Below are 13,678 nucleotides of genomic sequence, written 5' to 3' on the forward strand. Positions count from 1 at the left end.
AAACACTAAAAATTAAGAAAAAAAAATCATTTCTATTAAGGAATAAATGAATTAAAATCCATAATTCACCAAACAAGGCCAAACACTAAATACCAAAATTTCACTAAAACTGTAATCTTATTTGACTTTCCTTCTACAAACTACTTTATTTATTCCAGTGTTACTGTTTTTTTTTTTATTATTATTATCACTCTAAATATTTTAGTTTGATCCTTTTACTTATAGTTGGAGTTGTAAAGAAAATGGCCGGCTAAAGTAATTTTTTTTCTCTATTAATTCTTTGGCTAAAAATGTTACTGCTGATGTTTTAGGTGTCTTACAATAATTATATTTATAAAGATTGAAAGAAATATAAATTCACGAAAAAAAAATTATTTTATCATAGACTAAAAATATTAAAATATAAACACGAATTCATGAAAATATTTATATTATTTTATACTATAAGTTAAAATATAAATAAAAAACAATAACAAATGTCGAGCAGAATGACGGGTTTGGTCAAAATTGATTTTAATTAATGTCAAATTAAGATGGTAGTTTAATAGTGCAAAATTAAAAAATATGGGATATAAATTGATTATTCAGACTTATATATATTTTGAAATAAACTAACAAACTATAAATGAAGGCAGGTCCTAGAGCAAGTCTGACCTATAATACAACACATTACTGCTAGTCACGTCTGCGTTTCCCAGATTCTCCACTTCCCCTCTAACCTCCAATCTTCACCGGAATTTCAAGATTTTCTCTCGAACCTCAAGAAAAGTAGCATGAGAGCTCGCCAAGGGAGATAGCCGTTGTGGGGTTTTGTTAAGTAGTGATGAGCGTAGTGAAAGGAGACAGAAAGGTATGAAATGGAATCACAACGGCGGTGAGGTTGTCCAATCTCAAAAATCTGTGGCATCTCGCGTTTTTAGCTTCCTTTATTCCAGATAAGCAACTCCCTTTCTTACCCTTTATTTTTAACCAAAGTTTCATCTTCATCGTATATATTTTTTATTTTTCGTTCTTCATTTTTCTTATTTTTAGATTTTCCATAATTGTCCTACGTTTTCACCTTCCAGACTACGCATGAAAACTTTTTTTCTTTTGATTTTTTGAAGAAACAGTAGGAACTAGGAAATCAAAACTACACATGTAACCTGATACATGTGATGTCCAGAACTCTTGCATAAGACATTGGATTGCATATATATAAACATATATATATAATCTTCATGTTCAATGCTGGAATTCTGGTCTAGGTTTTGATTCCCTTGTTTTCATCTTCTTCAACTTCATTGTTCTATTTATACTAGCAGACAATATTTTCCACTCGCTTCCTTTCTGCTGCCTCTTTTCTTGGATTCAAATCAAATCAATTCTCGCTTCTGCCACATTTCTCTTCCTGGTTTTCAAGATTCTAGGGTTTTGGAAATCTGTGAATTTGTTTTCCCAAAGAACTTTCTGATATTTGTGTGGTTCATTGGTTTTGCGAGATTACAAGGAAAAGAAAATGGTAAATTTGGGTTTCCAGCTTAAATGGCAGGAAACCCATTCTAGATAAAATTAGAAAAAGGTGATAGTTTCTGCATGTATTCATCAGGAATTCCCTGCTAGGCCTTGGTGAGATTATTATGGGCTGCATCTGCTCCAAAGGAGCAAACGAAGATATTGACATAAACGAAATTGAAATAGAGAAACAAAAACAGAATGAATTCGATAAATCATCAGTGCAATTGGTTGCTCCGGCACCGTCAAAGAAGGAGGAAGATGATTTCAGCCGCAAGGATGGGTCTGCTTGTCGCGCTTCAAAGCCAAATGGAGGGGCAGCCGTTGTTCCATTAGAAGGTGGAGGAGAAAAGAATACAATGATTGTTGAGAGACCTTTAAATGTTCGTCATCGGAGATGCGCAACAACGGATTTGGGTTCCACTGGACACCACAACCAGCAAATGGGTAGGATTGTTGCCATGCCGCATGGTTCTGAAGGAGAACTAAATGTTGCAGGTTGGCCACAGTGGTTAACCTCAGCTGCCGGCGAAGCAATCAAAGGTTGGCTTCCTCGACGAGCAGATTCCTTTGAGAAGCTAGACAAGGTTAGTGCTTACCACAAATTTTCTTGCAGTGCGAAGTGGAATATTTGAACAACTTATTATTTCATTTTCTCTTTTGGGTTTGCAGATTGGACAAGGAACTTACAGCAGTGTATATAAAGCCCGAGATCTGGATACTGGGAAGGTTGTTGCAATGAAGAAGGTCAGATTTGTGAATATGGATCCTGAAAGTGTACGTTTCATGGCTAGGGAAATCCATATTCTTCGAAAACTCGACCATCCAAATGTTATGAAACTTGAAGGTATAGTCACTTCCAGAATCTCTGAAAGCTTGTACCTTGTCTTCGAGTACATGGAGCATGATCTTGCAGGACTTGCAGCAACTCGTGGGATCAAGTTCACAGAACCACAGGTACCTTGTCTTTCGAACAATGTGACTTTGGAAATTATTAACACTAGATTATATGATTTTTCCAGGGATACTAATCTCATTTTCTTGCAGATTAAATGTTATATGCAACAACTTCTTTGCGGACTTGAACACTGCCACAGCCGAGGGGTATTACACAGAGACATTAAGGGTTCAAATCTTCTGCTTGACGATAATGGAGTTCTCAAGATTGGAGACTTTGGTCTGGCAAACTTTTTTCAGCCTGATCAAAATCAAGCATTAACAAGTCGTGTTGTCACCCTCTGGTATAGGGCACCTGAGCTTTTACTTGGTGCGACACAATATGGAGTAGGTATAGATTTGTGGAGCGCTGGTTGCATTCTTGCTGAGTTATTTGCCGGGAAGCCTATTATGACAGGAAGAACAGAGGCATGTTTGTGACCACTTCTCCAATCTATTATCAATGAGTAGGAAAAATTGTTTATGATAAATAATTGATCTGATAAATTTTTCCAGGTGGAGCAAATGCACAAGATTCTCAAGCTTTGTGGTTCACCCTCTGAAGACTACTGGCAGAAATCAAAACTGACCCATACAACTAGTTTCAAACTGCAATCTTACAAGCGTTGTCTCTCTGACACATTCAAAAACTTTCCCCCTTCAGCTTTGTCCCTCGTTGATAAGCTCCTGGCACTGGAACCAGAAGCTAGGGGTTCTGCGACTTCAGCTTTAAGGAGTGAGGTATAGTTTTGAGGTTTTAATTATAATTAGCCTCTCAAACTATGTTTGAAAATTAATATCTAATATGCAATTTTCCTTCTCAGTTCTTCAGCACAGAGCCCTTACCTTGTGATCCATCAAGCATACCAAAATATCCTCCGAGTAAGGAACTGGACGCAAAGGTTCGAGAAGAAGAAGCAAGAAGGTATGCTATGCACATTATCTTGAATTGTATATTTCAGTTGATTTGGGTTCGACAAGGATTCAAACTTTAAAACTTAAGATTCTAGATATGACTTCAGTATCACTGAGCTAAAGCTTAGTAGAGAAATTATGTATATATTTGAACTGAATTCTAGATATTCTCAAGCATGCATCCCACGTTTTGTTTTCAGGAGAAGAGCAGAGGCTAGAGGACGTAGACATGCAAGAGATCTTAAGAGAGACCAGTCACCAGAATTCATTGCTCAAGGGCAGACAACAAGCACAAGTTACAAATATGATCCTGATGAGGACGCTGGTTCTGGTTTCCGAATTGAGCCTCCCAGATTTGCTCATAAGAACAATGGTTTATCTCAGCCTAGTTCAATGATTCATCCTGTAATAAGATCATCGGTTCATAAGAATGTAGGCTCTTCAGCGCATAATACAGATGTGATTACCCAGAGACCTTGCATACCTCAGACTGCTGCAGAGATCTCAAACACAACTCTTAAGAAGGATCAAAGGATTCCTAACAAAGACTCTGTGGTAAATTTTCAAACAACTTTGTCCTTATGCATATTTTATATTTTCCTTTAATTTCTTTTGAGCAATTTTATCTGGATCGAATCTACATAGATCCATAGTATAAATACACAATGCTTCATGTTTGCCACACTATCATTTTACATTAAGCTCGACCTACAGTCCATGTGCCCCTTTATTGTTTGATTCTTAACGACCAGTTTAACGAAATTGGAAATGTGGTTTCAGGGGTATGTTCCTAGGAAAAACAGGATTAACTTCTCAGGACCATTGATGACTTCTGGAGGAAACATTGACGACTTACTTAAAGAACATGAGAGACAAATCCAACAAGCTGTCCGAAAAGCACGTCTGGAGAAGTCTGGAACAAAAACTAATGTTGATGGTTAGAATCAGCTACATGAGTGATTACAAAAAATTATTCAGACTCTTACATTTTACGAGAAAAGAATCCTTTGTTGTAGTGTCTGTTTTCCTCACCTGCAGGACCGAATTACAAACCAGCAGAACTTCCAGGGAGATAATAACATTGCATTATTGGGTTTGACTATAATATAGTTGATTGTACTAGAGTAGATATTTCCAGATAAATCTGTCGCAATATTTCTTTTAAGAAAAAAAAATGTGTATAATGAAGCAAGGTGGTGCTTTTGGTATGATTTGAATACTTAGAGCTGAAAATGGCGGGGAATTTGCTGTACAGTGGACAGTGGGTAGGGCTTGTTGTGTAGTGGCTGATATATATCATACAATTGTAAGTTGTCGAATTTCTTCTTCCAATCATTCTATTTTAAACATAGGAAACACCGTAATAGTACGGTCCAAACTGATCCAAAAAACTTTTAAATTTATTTTGCATTTAGTCTAAAATAGTTAATGTAAATTACTTAATAGCTTTTGCTAACTATTTATAAACCTATAAATTTTATTTATAAACCCATCAATTTTGCTGTAAAGGATCAATGTGAGGCAAGTCGAATCAGCCTTTGACTATTGTGGTTCACTAGTCCCTTAGACTGTTTTACTTCGTCTCGCATTGATGCCTTTGGGAGGAGGGTGGATGATCTTGCCCCATTGTCTAATACCTTTGCCACCCAAGAGGGGATGGCACGAGAGATTGCTTCTTTTGCCAGTGCCTGGTGGTGCTAGAAAAAAACAAAATATATATATATATATATATATATATATATATATATATATATATATATATATATATATATATATATATATATATATATATATATATATATGAGCAAGTATTGGCTGTGGTAGTATCAAAGTGAAGGGAAGCCCACAGTGGTGGTGCCGACCTAAAATCCAGATTCTCGGAATGGCACTTGGTGAGGTGATCTTGAGACAAAAGTGAATAAGATTGAGGCAGTGGCCTCCTGAAATAAAATTGGGGCAGTGGCCTCTTGACATGAAATTGAGGCAGTGGCCTCCTGAAACAAAATTGAGGCAGTGGCCTCTTGAAACAAAAATTGAGGCAGTGGCCTCCCTAAATACAATTGAGGCAGCGGCTTCCTTGAATAAAACTGAGGCGGTGGCCTCCTTGAATAAAACTAAGGCGGTGGCCTCTTTGAATAAAACTGAGGCGGTGGCCTCCTGGAATCAAACTAAGGCAGTGGCCTCCTGTGTATTATGTAAATGAACTGGAGGATCAAATAGCAACGACGAGAGTTGTAGGCTAGTTCCTATGAGAGGGCCAATGAAGCAGACCCAATCAAAACCAATGGGAGAGTTGCTAGCCAATACTAAGGTGGATGCCTATGAGGGAGGCAATGTTGAAAGCCTAGGAAAGCAAATCGTGGCACGATGCAAGAGATGTTTGGAGGTAAATGATTTCCTCTTCATTATAAATTTATTTTGGTTCTATTAAAGATTGTTATTGTGTAGAGAGGATGAAAGTTATATCCATATATTGGATCAACAAGGCTTTCCAGTATAGGAAGCTGAAAGGGAGATTCTAAGGAATGGGATGTATAACTCACACCTATGAGATAGCGAAGAGAGCATGTAGATGCAATTTTACTCTAAGAACATGACATTTAACCCTCGAGGGAGTTGGTAAACTCCAATATTGAGTACATGCAAGTGATATTTTTGCCTCTTGTTGGTAACATAAAGATGTGATGGAGCTTATTGGATTAGATGATTTTTAGAGATGGTTGAACGCTGAGACAAAGAATTTTGTGAAGGAGGAATTGGGGGAACAACCCTGTGGAGTGCAAGAGGCGTTGGTGGCAGCAATTGTGGGCAGGCAGTTGATAGGGTGCTGGTAGGCCTACGAGAGAAGGCCCGCTATCAACTGGGCCTGCGAAATGCGTCGTTGGCCTACGGAGTTGGTTGGCCTACAAAGTTGGTTGGCCTACGGAGATGGTTGGCCTACGGAGTTGGTTGGCCTGCGGAGCTGGTTGGCCTACGATGCGAGGCACATAATGGACTGGAAGGCACGCGAAGCTTCCAGAAGCGCTTGGGGCGAGAGGGAATGAGCCAAAACACACTGGTTGGCCTACGAAAATTCCAAAATGCCCCAGAATTGGCTAGTTCCACCCCAGTCAGCCAGTAATCAACCAGAACAGCCCAGAAACTGGTTGGCCAGCAGATTAATGCCGTGGAACCCACTTGGCTAGGGTGAAAAATTACATTTTAGCCCTTGAAAGTAATAGAAACAGTTGCAGGTACCAGGTTCATTGACCAATGTGCCATGGATATAGTCACATTGAAGCTGAGACTAAGGGTGCGATAAGACAAAGTAAGCGAAAATGTTGTAGTCAAACTCAATACATTGAGCATTGTGGTAAGTCCTTGAGGTATCCATTCAATTGGAGACTTAGAAAGGTGAAATAGATTTGAGGAGAACCCTCTGAATGGTTTGAGGTGTTAACCACGGTGGATCTTCGCAAGGACTACAAAGGTGATCTCTATTCCAATTGGTGAAGATGTTGGGAAATCCCGAGATTATTGCAATCCAAAGGCGCAGCGGAAAAATAAAATTTCTCTGATTTCCTTTGCCAGAATCCGAGTGCTTCGTTTAATTCACAAGAAGGATATGAGACTAACCTGTTAATCTCGTCGAGAAGATACAATGCTGGACTGATGGTGCTGCTTTTTTAAACGAACACCCTCTATGGTATCCACATAGAACGTCTTCTATCCTTCTAGAGTGCTAACTCTCTCAAAGATAGATAGATTATGTGCTCCACAATCTGCAGCCTTTTAGACTAAGTTTTCTCAAAAAAATCATCACTCCTAAATTCGTAGAAGGAGTATTTATATGTTTCAGTCTTTTGTTTTCACACAAATCCTTTTCCTAAAAGGAGTTGTGTTCATCCCACAACTCCTTTTCCTAAAAGGAGTGTTCATTCCACTATCACAATCTCACAGATACTCAAATATCTTATGTGGTAGAGTCATTTATCTGTAACAGTTACAGATAGACTGCAGATCTTTTAAATATTATTATCTCATAATAATAAATTATTAATAATAATAATAACACTTTATTATTATTAATTATATTAATGGGCTTTGGGCTTTTAGCCCATTAATATGACATAGCACATCAACAACGTTCTTTTGTGAGTGACCCAATAGGCTCACATTAATTGGCAATAGGCCCAGTCCCACAAGGCCCATAAGTCATAAGTGGCCTCTAGCAAGACATTATGACTACCCAACTAATATGAGGATCAATAGTCCAATAAAGCCTAATAAATAGAACCTGTATTAATCCATTTGTCACACGATATCTAGTTTGAACATAAGTCATGGTCAATGTCAAACTTATAATGTTCAAACTTATGATTTCTCGATCTCTAAGTGGACTGATAAATTCAAATGATATTGATCACACTATCAATTCATTTGAGCACGGCCATGCATTTCTCAGTCTCACTTATCGAGGGGCCTAGAAGATATCTCTCTTAGAGAGGGACAAATCCTATCTTGATTGTTAATTATCCTCTACATAAATTCTATTATGCTCAATTATAACCTTTTATGATTGTCTGATTAAAGACAATGTTTGGTTATGTCAAAACATAATAGTCCTCATGTTGGAAACTATGACAATCTCAAGTCAAATGATTAAGACATAACTACTTTGAGATTCACTTATGACAATAACCCATGTAGTGATCTCAGTGCGGGTCCATCCAATACTTTGTTCTCTAACAAGTATCTATGATTATTGAATTATATCAACATATACATAATCATCTCATGATTATCAATCAATAATCATACTAGTTATATTTTATTATTATCAATATAATAATAAGTAACCAGGGATGATAATCATTATTATGTAAAATGCAAACAAATAATAATGATAAAAACCTCTTTTATTAATAACCAAAACGACATACAAAAAGGTCCAAGATAATGGCCTAGGGCATATACACTAACAATCTCCCACTTGCACTAGGCCTTATCATACAAGTATCTAATACCCATAGACCTAGTGTGCTGATCATGCTTGACCTGTGAAAGAGGCTTGGTCAGTGGATATGCATTGTTGTCATTTGTGTCTACTTTGCATATTTTGATATCTCATCTATCAATGATCTCTCAAATAAGGTGATATCGCCTGAGTATGTGTTTAGATCTCTGATGAGATCTGGGCTCCTTTGCCTATGCTATGGCACCATTGTTATCACAATAAAGGTCCATAGGATTTGCAATGTTGGGAACCACTCCCAACTCTGAGATGAATTTCTTCAACCAGACTGCCTCCTTAGCTGCATCTGATGCTACTATATACTCAACTTATGTTGTAGAATCTGCTACAGTGCTCTGCTTGGAACTTTTTCAGCTAACAACTCCACCATTTAAAGTGAATACGAATCGTAACTGCGATCTCAAGTCATCTATGTCGGTTTGGAAACTAGCATCTGTGTAAGCATTTACAACTAGCTTGTCTTCCAATCCTCCATAAACTATGAATGCATCCTCAGTCCTTCTAAGGTACTTTAGAATATTCTTAACAACTGTCTAGTGACTTTCACTGGGATCTGCCTGATATCTGCTTGTTGTGCTTAATGCATATGAGACGTCTGGTCTAGTACATAACATGGCATACATGATAGATCCAATAGCAGAAGCATAAGGAATCTTATTCATCCGTTCTCGCTCATCAGATGTCATAGGACATTGATTCTTGCTGAGATGAATACCATGAGACATGGGTAAGAATCCTCTTTTGGAATCTTGCATGCTGAACCTTTTCAGCACCTTGTCAATATAAGTACTTTGACTCAAACCAATTATCCTCTTAGATCTATCCCTATAGATCTTAACACCAAGGATATAAGCAGCCTCACCTAAGTCTTTCATTGAAAAAGAATTCCCTAACCAAGTCTTAACCTTTTGCAAGGCAGGGATATCATTTCCAATGAGTAATATGTCATCCACATATAGGACTAGAAACACAATGCACTCCCACTAACTATCTTGTAAACACAAGGTTCATCTTCATTCTTGATGAATCCAAAGTCCCTGACTGTCTCATCAAAATGAAGATTCCAGCTCCGAGAAGCTTGCTTCAATCCATAAATGGATCTCTGAAGCTTGCAAATCTTTTTAGAATTCTCAAGGATTTCAAAACCCTCAGGTTGTGTCATGTACACATCCTCGAGCAAGTTTCCATTAAGGAAAGTTGTTTTGACATCCATTTGCCATATCTCATAATCATAGTATGCAGCAATGGCAATGAGAATTCTAACCGACTTAAGCATTGCTACTGGCAAAAAGGTCTCATCATAGTCTATACCATGAATCTGTTTGAAACCTTTTGTAATAAGCCTTGCTTTGTAGGTATGTACATTTCCATCCATGTCAGTTTTCTTCTTGAAAATTCATTTGCAACCAATAGTCTTAACACCCTCAGGGGGATTAATTAATGACCAAACTCGATTGTCATACATGGATTGCATTTCAGATTTCATGGCAGAAAGCCATTTCTCAAAATCTAGACCTGACACAGCCTCTTGATAGGTAGTAGGCTCATCTTGATCAATGAGCAAAAGTTTACGGCTATCAGTCATGAGAAATCCATATCTCTCAGGCTGATGACGTGTCCTATCAGATCTGCGTGGGACTTGTGTCACCCTTTCAGTTTTCACAACTGTTTGTGGTTCTGAAAGTGGTCCTATCGGCGGTTCAATGCTCTCTTGTGGTGCTTGAATTTTCTCAAGTTGCACTATACTCCCACTGAATCTCTGAGAGATAAATTCCTTTTCTAAAAAGGTACCATTTCAAGCAAAAAACACTTTGTTCTCTGAGGGAATATAGAAATAGTATCCTTTGGTTTCCTTAGGATACCCCACAAAATTGCACTTGGTAGATTTTGGAGCTAGCTTATTTGAAATTGGGCGTTTCACATAAGCCTCACAACCCCAAATCTTAAGGAAAGACAAACTGGGCATCTTGCCAGTCCATAACTCATATGGTGTCTTTTCAACCGCTTTCGATGATACTCGGTTTAAAATGAATGCAGCTGTTTCCAAGGCATAACCTCAAAACGATAAAAGGAGATTTGTTTGACTCATCATAGATCGAACCATATCTAATAAAGTTTGATTTCTCCTTACAGAAATACCATTCCATTGTGGAGTTCCTGGAGGAGTCAATTGTGAAACAATTCCACAGTTTCTAAGATGTTCATCAAAATCTTGGCTCAAATATTCACCATCTCGATCAGATCGAAGTACTTTAATAGTTCTACCAAGTTGATTTTGTACTTCATTTTGAAAGGTTCTAAACATTTCAAAAGATTCATGCTTATGTTTCATTAGGTAGATATAGCCATACCTACTGAAATCATCAGTGAATGTAATGAAGTACTGATAACCTCCCTTAGCACTAATGCTTAGTGGGCCACATACATATGTATGTATTAAGCCCAATAAATCTGAAGCCCTTTGACCTTGTCCAGTGAAAGGGTCCTTTGTCATCTTACCAAGCAAACAAGATTCACAATTTTCAAATGATTCAAAATCAAATGAATCTAATAAACCATCTTTATGGAGCTTAGATATGCGATCCTTATTTATATGGCTAAGACGACAGTGCCATAAATATGTTAGGTTTACCTCATTTGGCTTAGTTTTCTTAGAAGTTATGTTATAGATATTGTTGTCTTTAGAATCATCTAGATCATGGACATAAAGGCCATCATATGAATTTGCAATACAATAAAGCAAATCATCTTTATTAATGGAGCATTTCTTATTCTTAATAAGAAATGAAAAACCTTCATCGTCCAAAACAGAAACTGAAATAATATTCCTACTCAAAGTAGGAACATAAAAGCAATTGTTCAAAACTAACAAAAGCCCATTGGGCAACACAAGTTCATATGTCCCTACAGCTATGGCAGCAACTCTTGCTCCATTGCCTACACGTAGGTCTACATCGCCCTTTTTCAGTTTTCTACCCCTTTTGAGACCCTTCACATTTGTACAAATGTAAGAGCCACATCTGGTATCTAATACCCATGAAGTAGAAATAGATAAATTAATATCTATAACATAAATACCTAAAGTCGTAGTCTCACTACTATTCTTCTTCTTGCACTCATCCAAATAGAGTTTGCAATTTCTCTTCCAATGCCCTGGTTCCTTGCAATGGAAGCAGATTCCTTCCTTAGGAACTATTTCCTTAGGAACTTTTGCCTTGGATTGCCATTTAGGCTTGCCTCGTCCCTTAGACCCATTATCTTTCAGTTTATCCTTCTCAAAGATGGATCGCAGTGATAAGGTGGAATTGTTATTAGCAGCCATAATTATCTACAAAATATGCAAATATAATCAATTTAGTAAATTAATATTGAGGTGATAATAATCTCCCACTAAAATATAACCCTCAAAAATAATAATATTTAAGTGGGTTAAGATCCATATTTCACCTAAAAATTAAAATTATCTAAATGCTCCAATCATTCATCCATAATTATCATGCCATTCTAATAAACATATATCGCATATATAATATCAATCATGGCATAATTAACTGAAACGAAAAACACAGGTTGGCTCTCATACCACTGTTGGAAAATCTCGAGATTATTGCAACCCAAAGGCGTAGCGGAAAAATAAAATTTCTCTGATTTTCTTTGCCAGAATCTGAGTGCTTCGTTTAATTCACAAGAAGGATACGAGACTAACTTGTTAATCTCGTCGAGAAGATACAATGTTGGACTGATGGTGCTGCTTTTTCAAACGAACACCATCTATGGTATCCACACGAACGTCTTCTATCCTTCTAGAGTACTAGCTCTCTCAAAGATAGATAGATTATGTGCTCCATAATCTGCAGCCTTTTATACTGAGTTTTCTCAAAAAAATCATCACTCCTAAATTCGTAGAAGGAGTATTTATATGTTTCAGTCTTTTGTTTTCACACAAATCCTTTTCCTACAAGGAGTTGTGTTCATCCCACAACTCCTTTTCCTAAAAGGAGTTGTGTTCATTCCACTATCTCACAGATACTCAAATATCTTATGTGATAGAGTCCTTTATCTGTAACAATTATAGATAGACTGCAGATCTTTTAAATATTATTATCTCATAATAATAAATGATTAATAATAATAACACTTTATTATTATTAATTATATTAATGATTAATATTAATAATAATAACACTTATTATTATTAATTATAGTAATGATTAATAATAATAACATTTTATTATTATTAATTATATTAATGGGCTTTGGGTTTTTAGCCCATTAATATGACATAGCACATCAACAACGTTCTTTTGTGTGTGACCCAATAGGCTCACATTAATTGGCAATAGACCTAGTCCCATAAGGCCCATAAGTCATAAGTGGCCTCTAGCAAGACATTATGACTACCCAATTAATATGAGAATTAATAGTCCAATAAATCCTAATAAATAGAACTTGTATTAATTCCTTTGTCACACGATATCTAGTTTGAACATAAGTTATGGTCAATGTCAAACTTATAATATTCAAACTTATGATTTCTCGATCTCTAAGTAGACTGATAAATTCAAATGATATTGATCACACTATCAATTCATTTGAGCACGACCATGCATTTCTCAATCTCACTTATCGAGGGGTCCAGAAGATATCTCTCTCAGAGAGAGGGACAAATCATATCTTGATTGTTCATTATCCTCTACATAATTTCTATTATGCTCAATCATAACCTTTATGATTGTCCGATTAAAGACAATGTTTGGTTATGTCAAAACATAATAGTCCTCATGTTGAAAACTATGACAATCTCAAGTTAAAGGATTAAGACACAACTACTTTGAGATTCACTTATGACAATAATCCATGTAGTGATCTCAGTGCGGGTCCATCCAATACTTTGTTCTCTAACAAGTATCTATGATTATTGAATTATATCAACATATACATAATCATCTTATGATTATCAATCAATAATCATACTAGTTATATTTTATTATTATCAACATAATAATAAGTAACCAGGGATGATAATCATTATTATGTAACATGCAAACAAATAATAATGATAAAAACCTCTTTTATTAATAACCAAAACGACATACAAAAAGGTCCAAGATAATAGCCTAGGGCATATACAATAACAGAAGACCCCTGTTAATGGAGAGAGTGTTTGGCCTGGAGTAAGGGGAGCATAGTGGCTATCCAACACAAGTGGATTAAAAGTAAACTTAACATCGATTATCAACGTATAAGGCTGAACATTGGTATTGCTAATTTATGAGTAAATTTATTATTTTTTCCATTATAATTTCCTTTTGTAAACCA

The 13,678-nt window shown here is 36.5% G+C and overlaps 1 protein-coding gene across 2 annotated transcripts; it reads left to right on the forward strand.

The window, feature by feature from the left end:
- Positions 1–648: 648 nt before the first annotated feature.
- LOC110620667 (probable serine/threonine-protein kinase At1g09600) lies at positions 649–4,687 on the forward strand. 2 transcript variants are annotated; one of them, XM_021764481.1, is made up of 7 exons: positions 649–2,081; positions 2,167–2,451; positions 2,542–2,859; positions 2,947–3,171; positions 3,255–3,355; positions 3,546–3,900; positions 4,126–4,687. In XM_021764481.1, the coding sequence occupies exons 1-7, from the start codon at positions 1,620–1,622 to the stop codon at positions 4,285–4,287; spliced, it is 1,908 nt and encodes a 635-aa protein (XP_021620173.1). In that variant the 5' UTR covers positions 649–1,619; the 3' UTR covers positions 4,288–4,687. The 2 variants fall into 2 exon arrangements, with proteins under 2 accessions (XP_021620173.1, XP_043808719.1); XM_043952784.1 differs by having other exon boundaries at positions 2,167–2,859.
- Positions 4,688–13,678: the final 8,991 nt, after the last annotated feature.

This window comes from Manihot esculenta, chromosome 2 (assembly GCF_001659605.2).
Source record: "Manihot esculenta cultivar AM560-2 chromosome 2, M.esculenta_v8, whole genome shotgun sequence".
In the NCBI taxonomy this organism is placed as follows: Eukaryota; Viridiplantae; Streptophyta; class Magnoliopsida; order Malpighiales; family Euphorbiaceae; genus Manihot; species Manihot esculenta.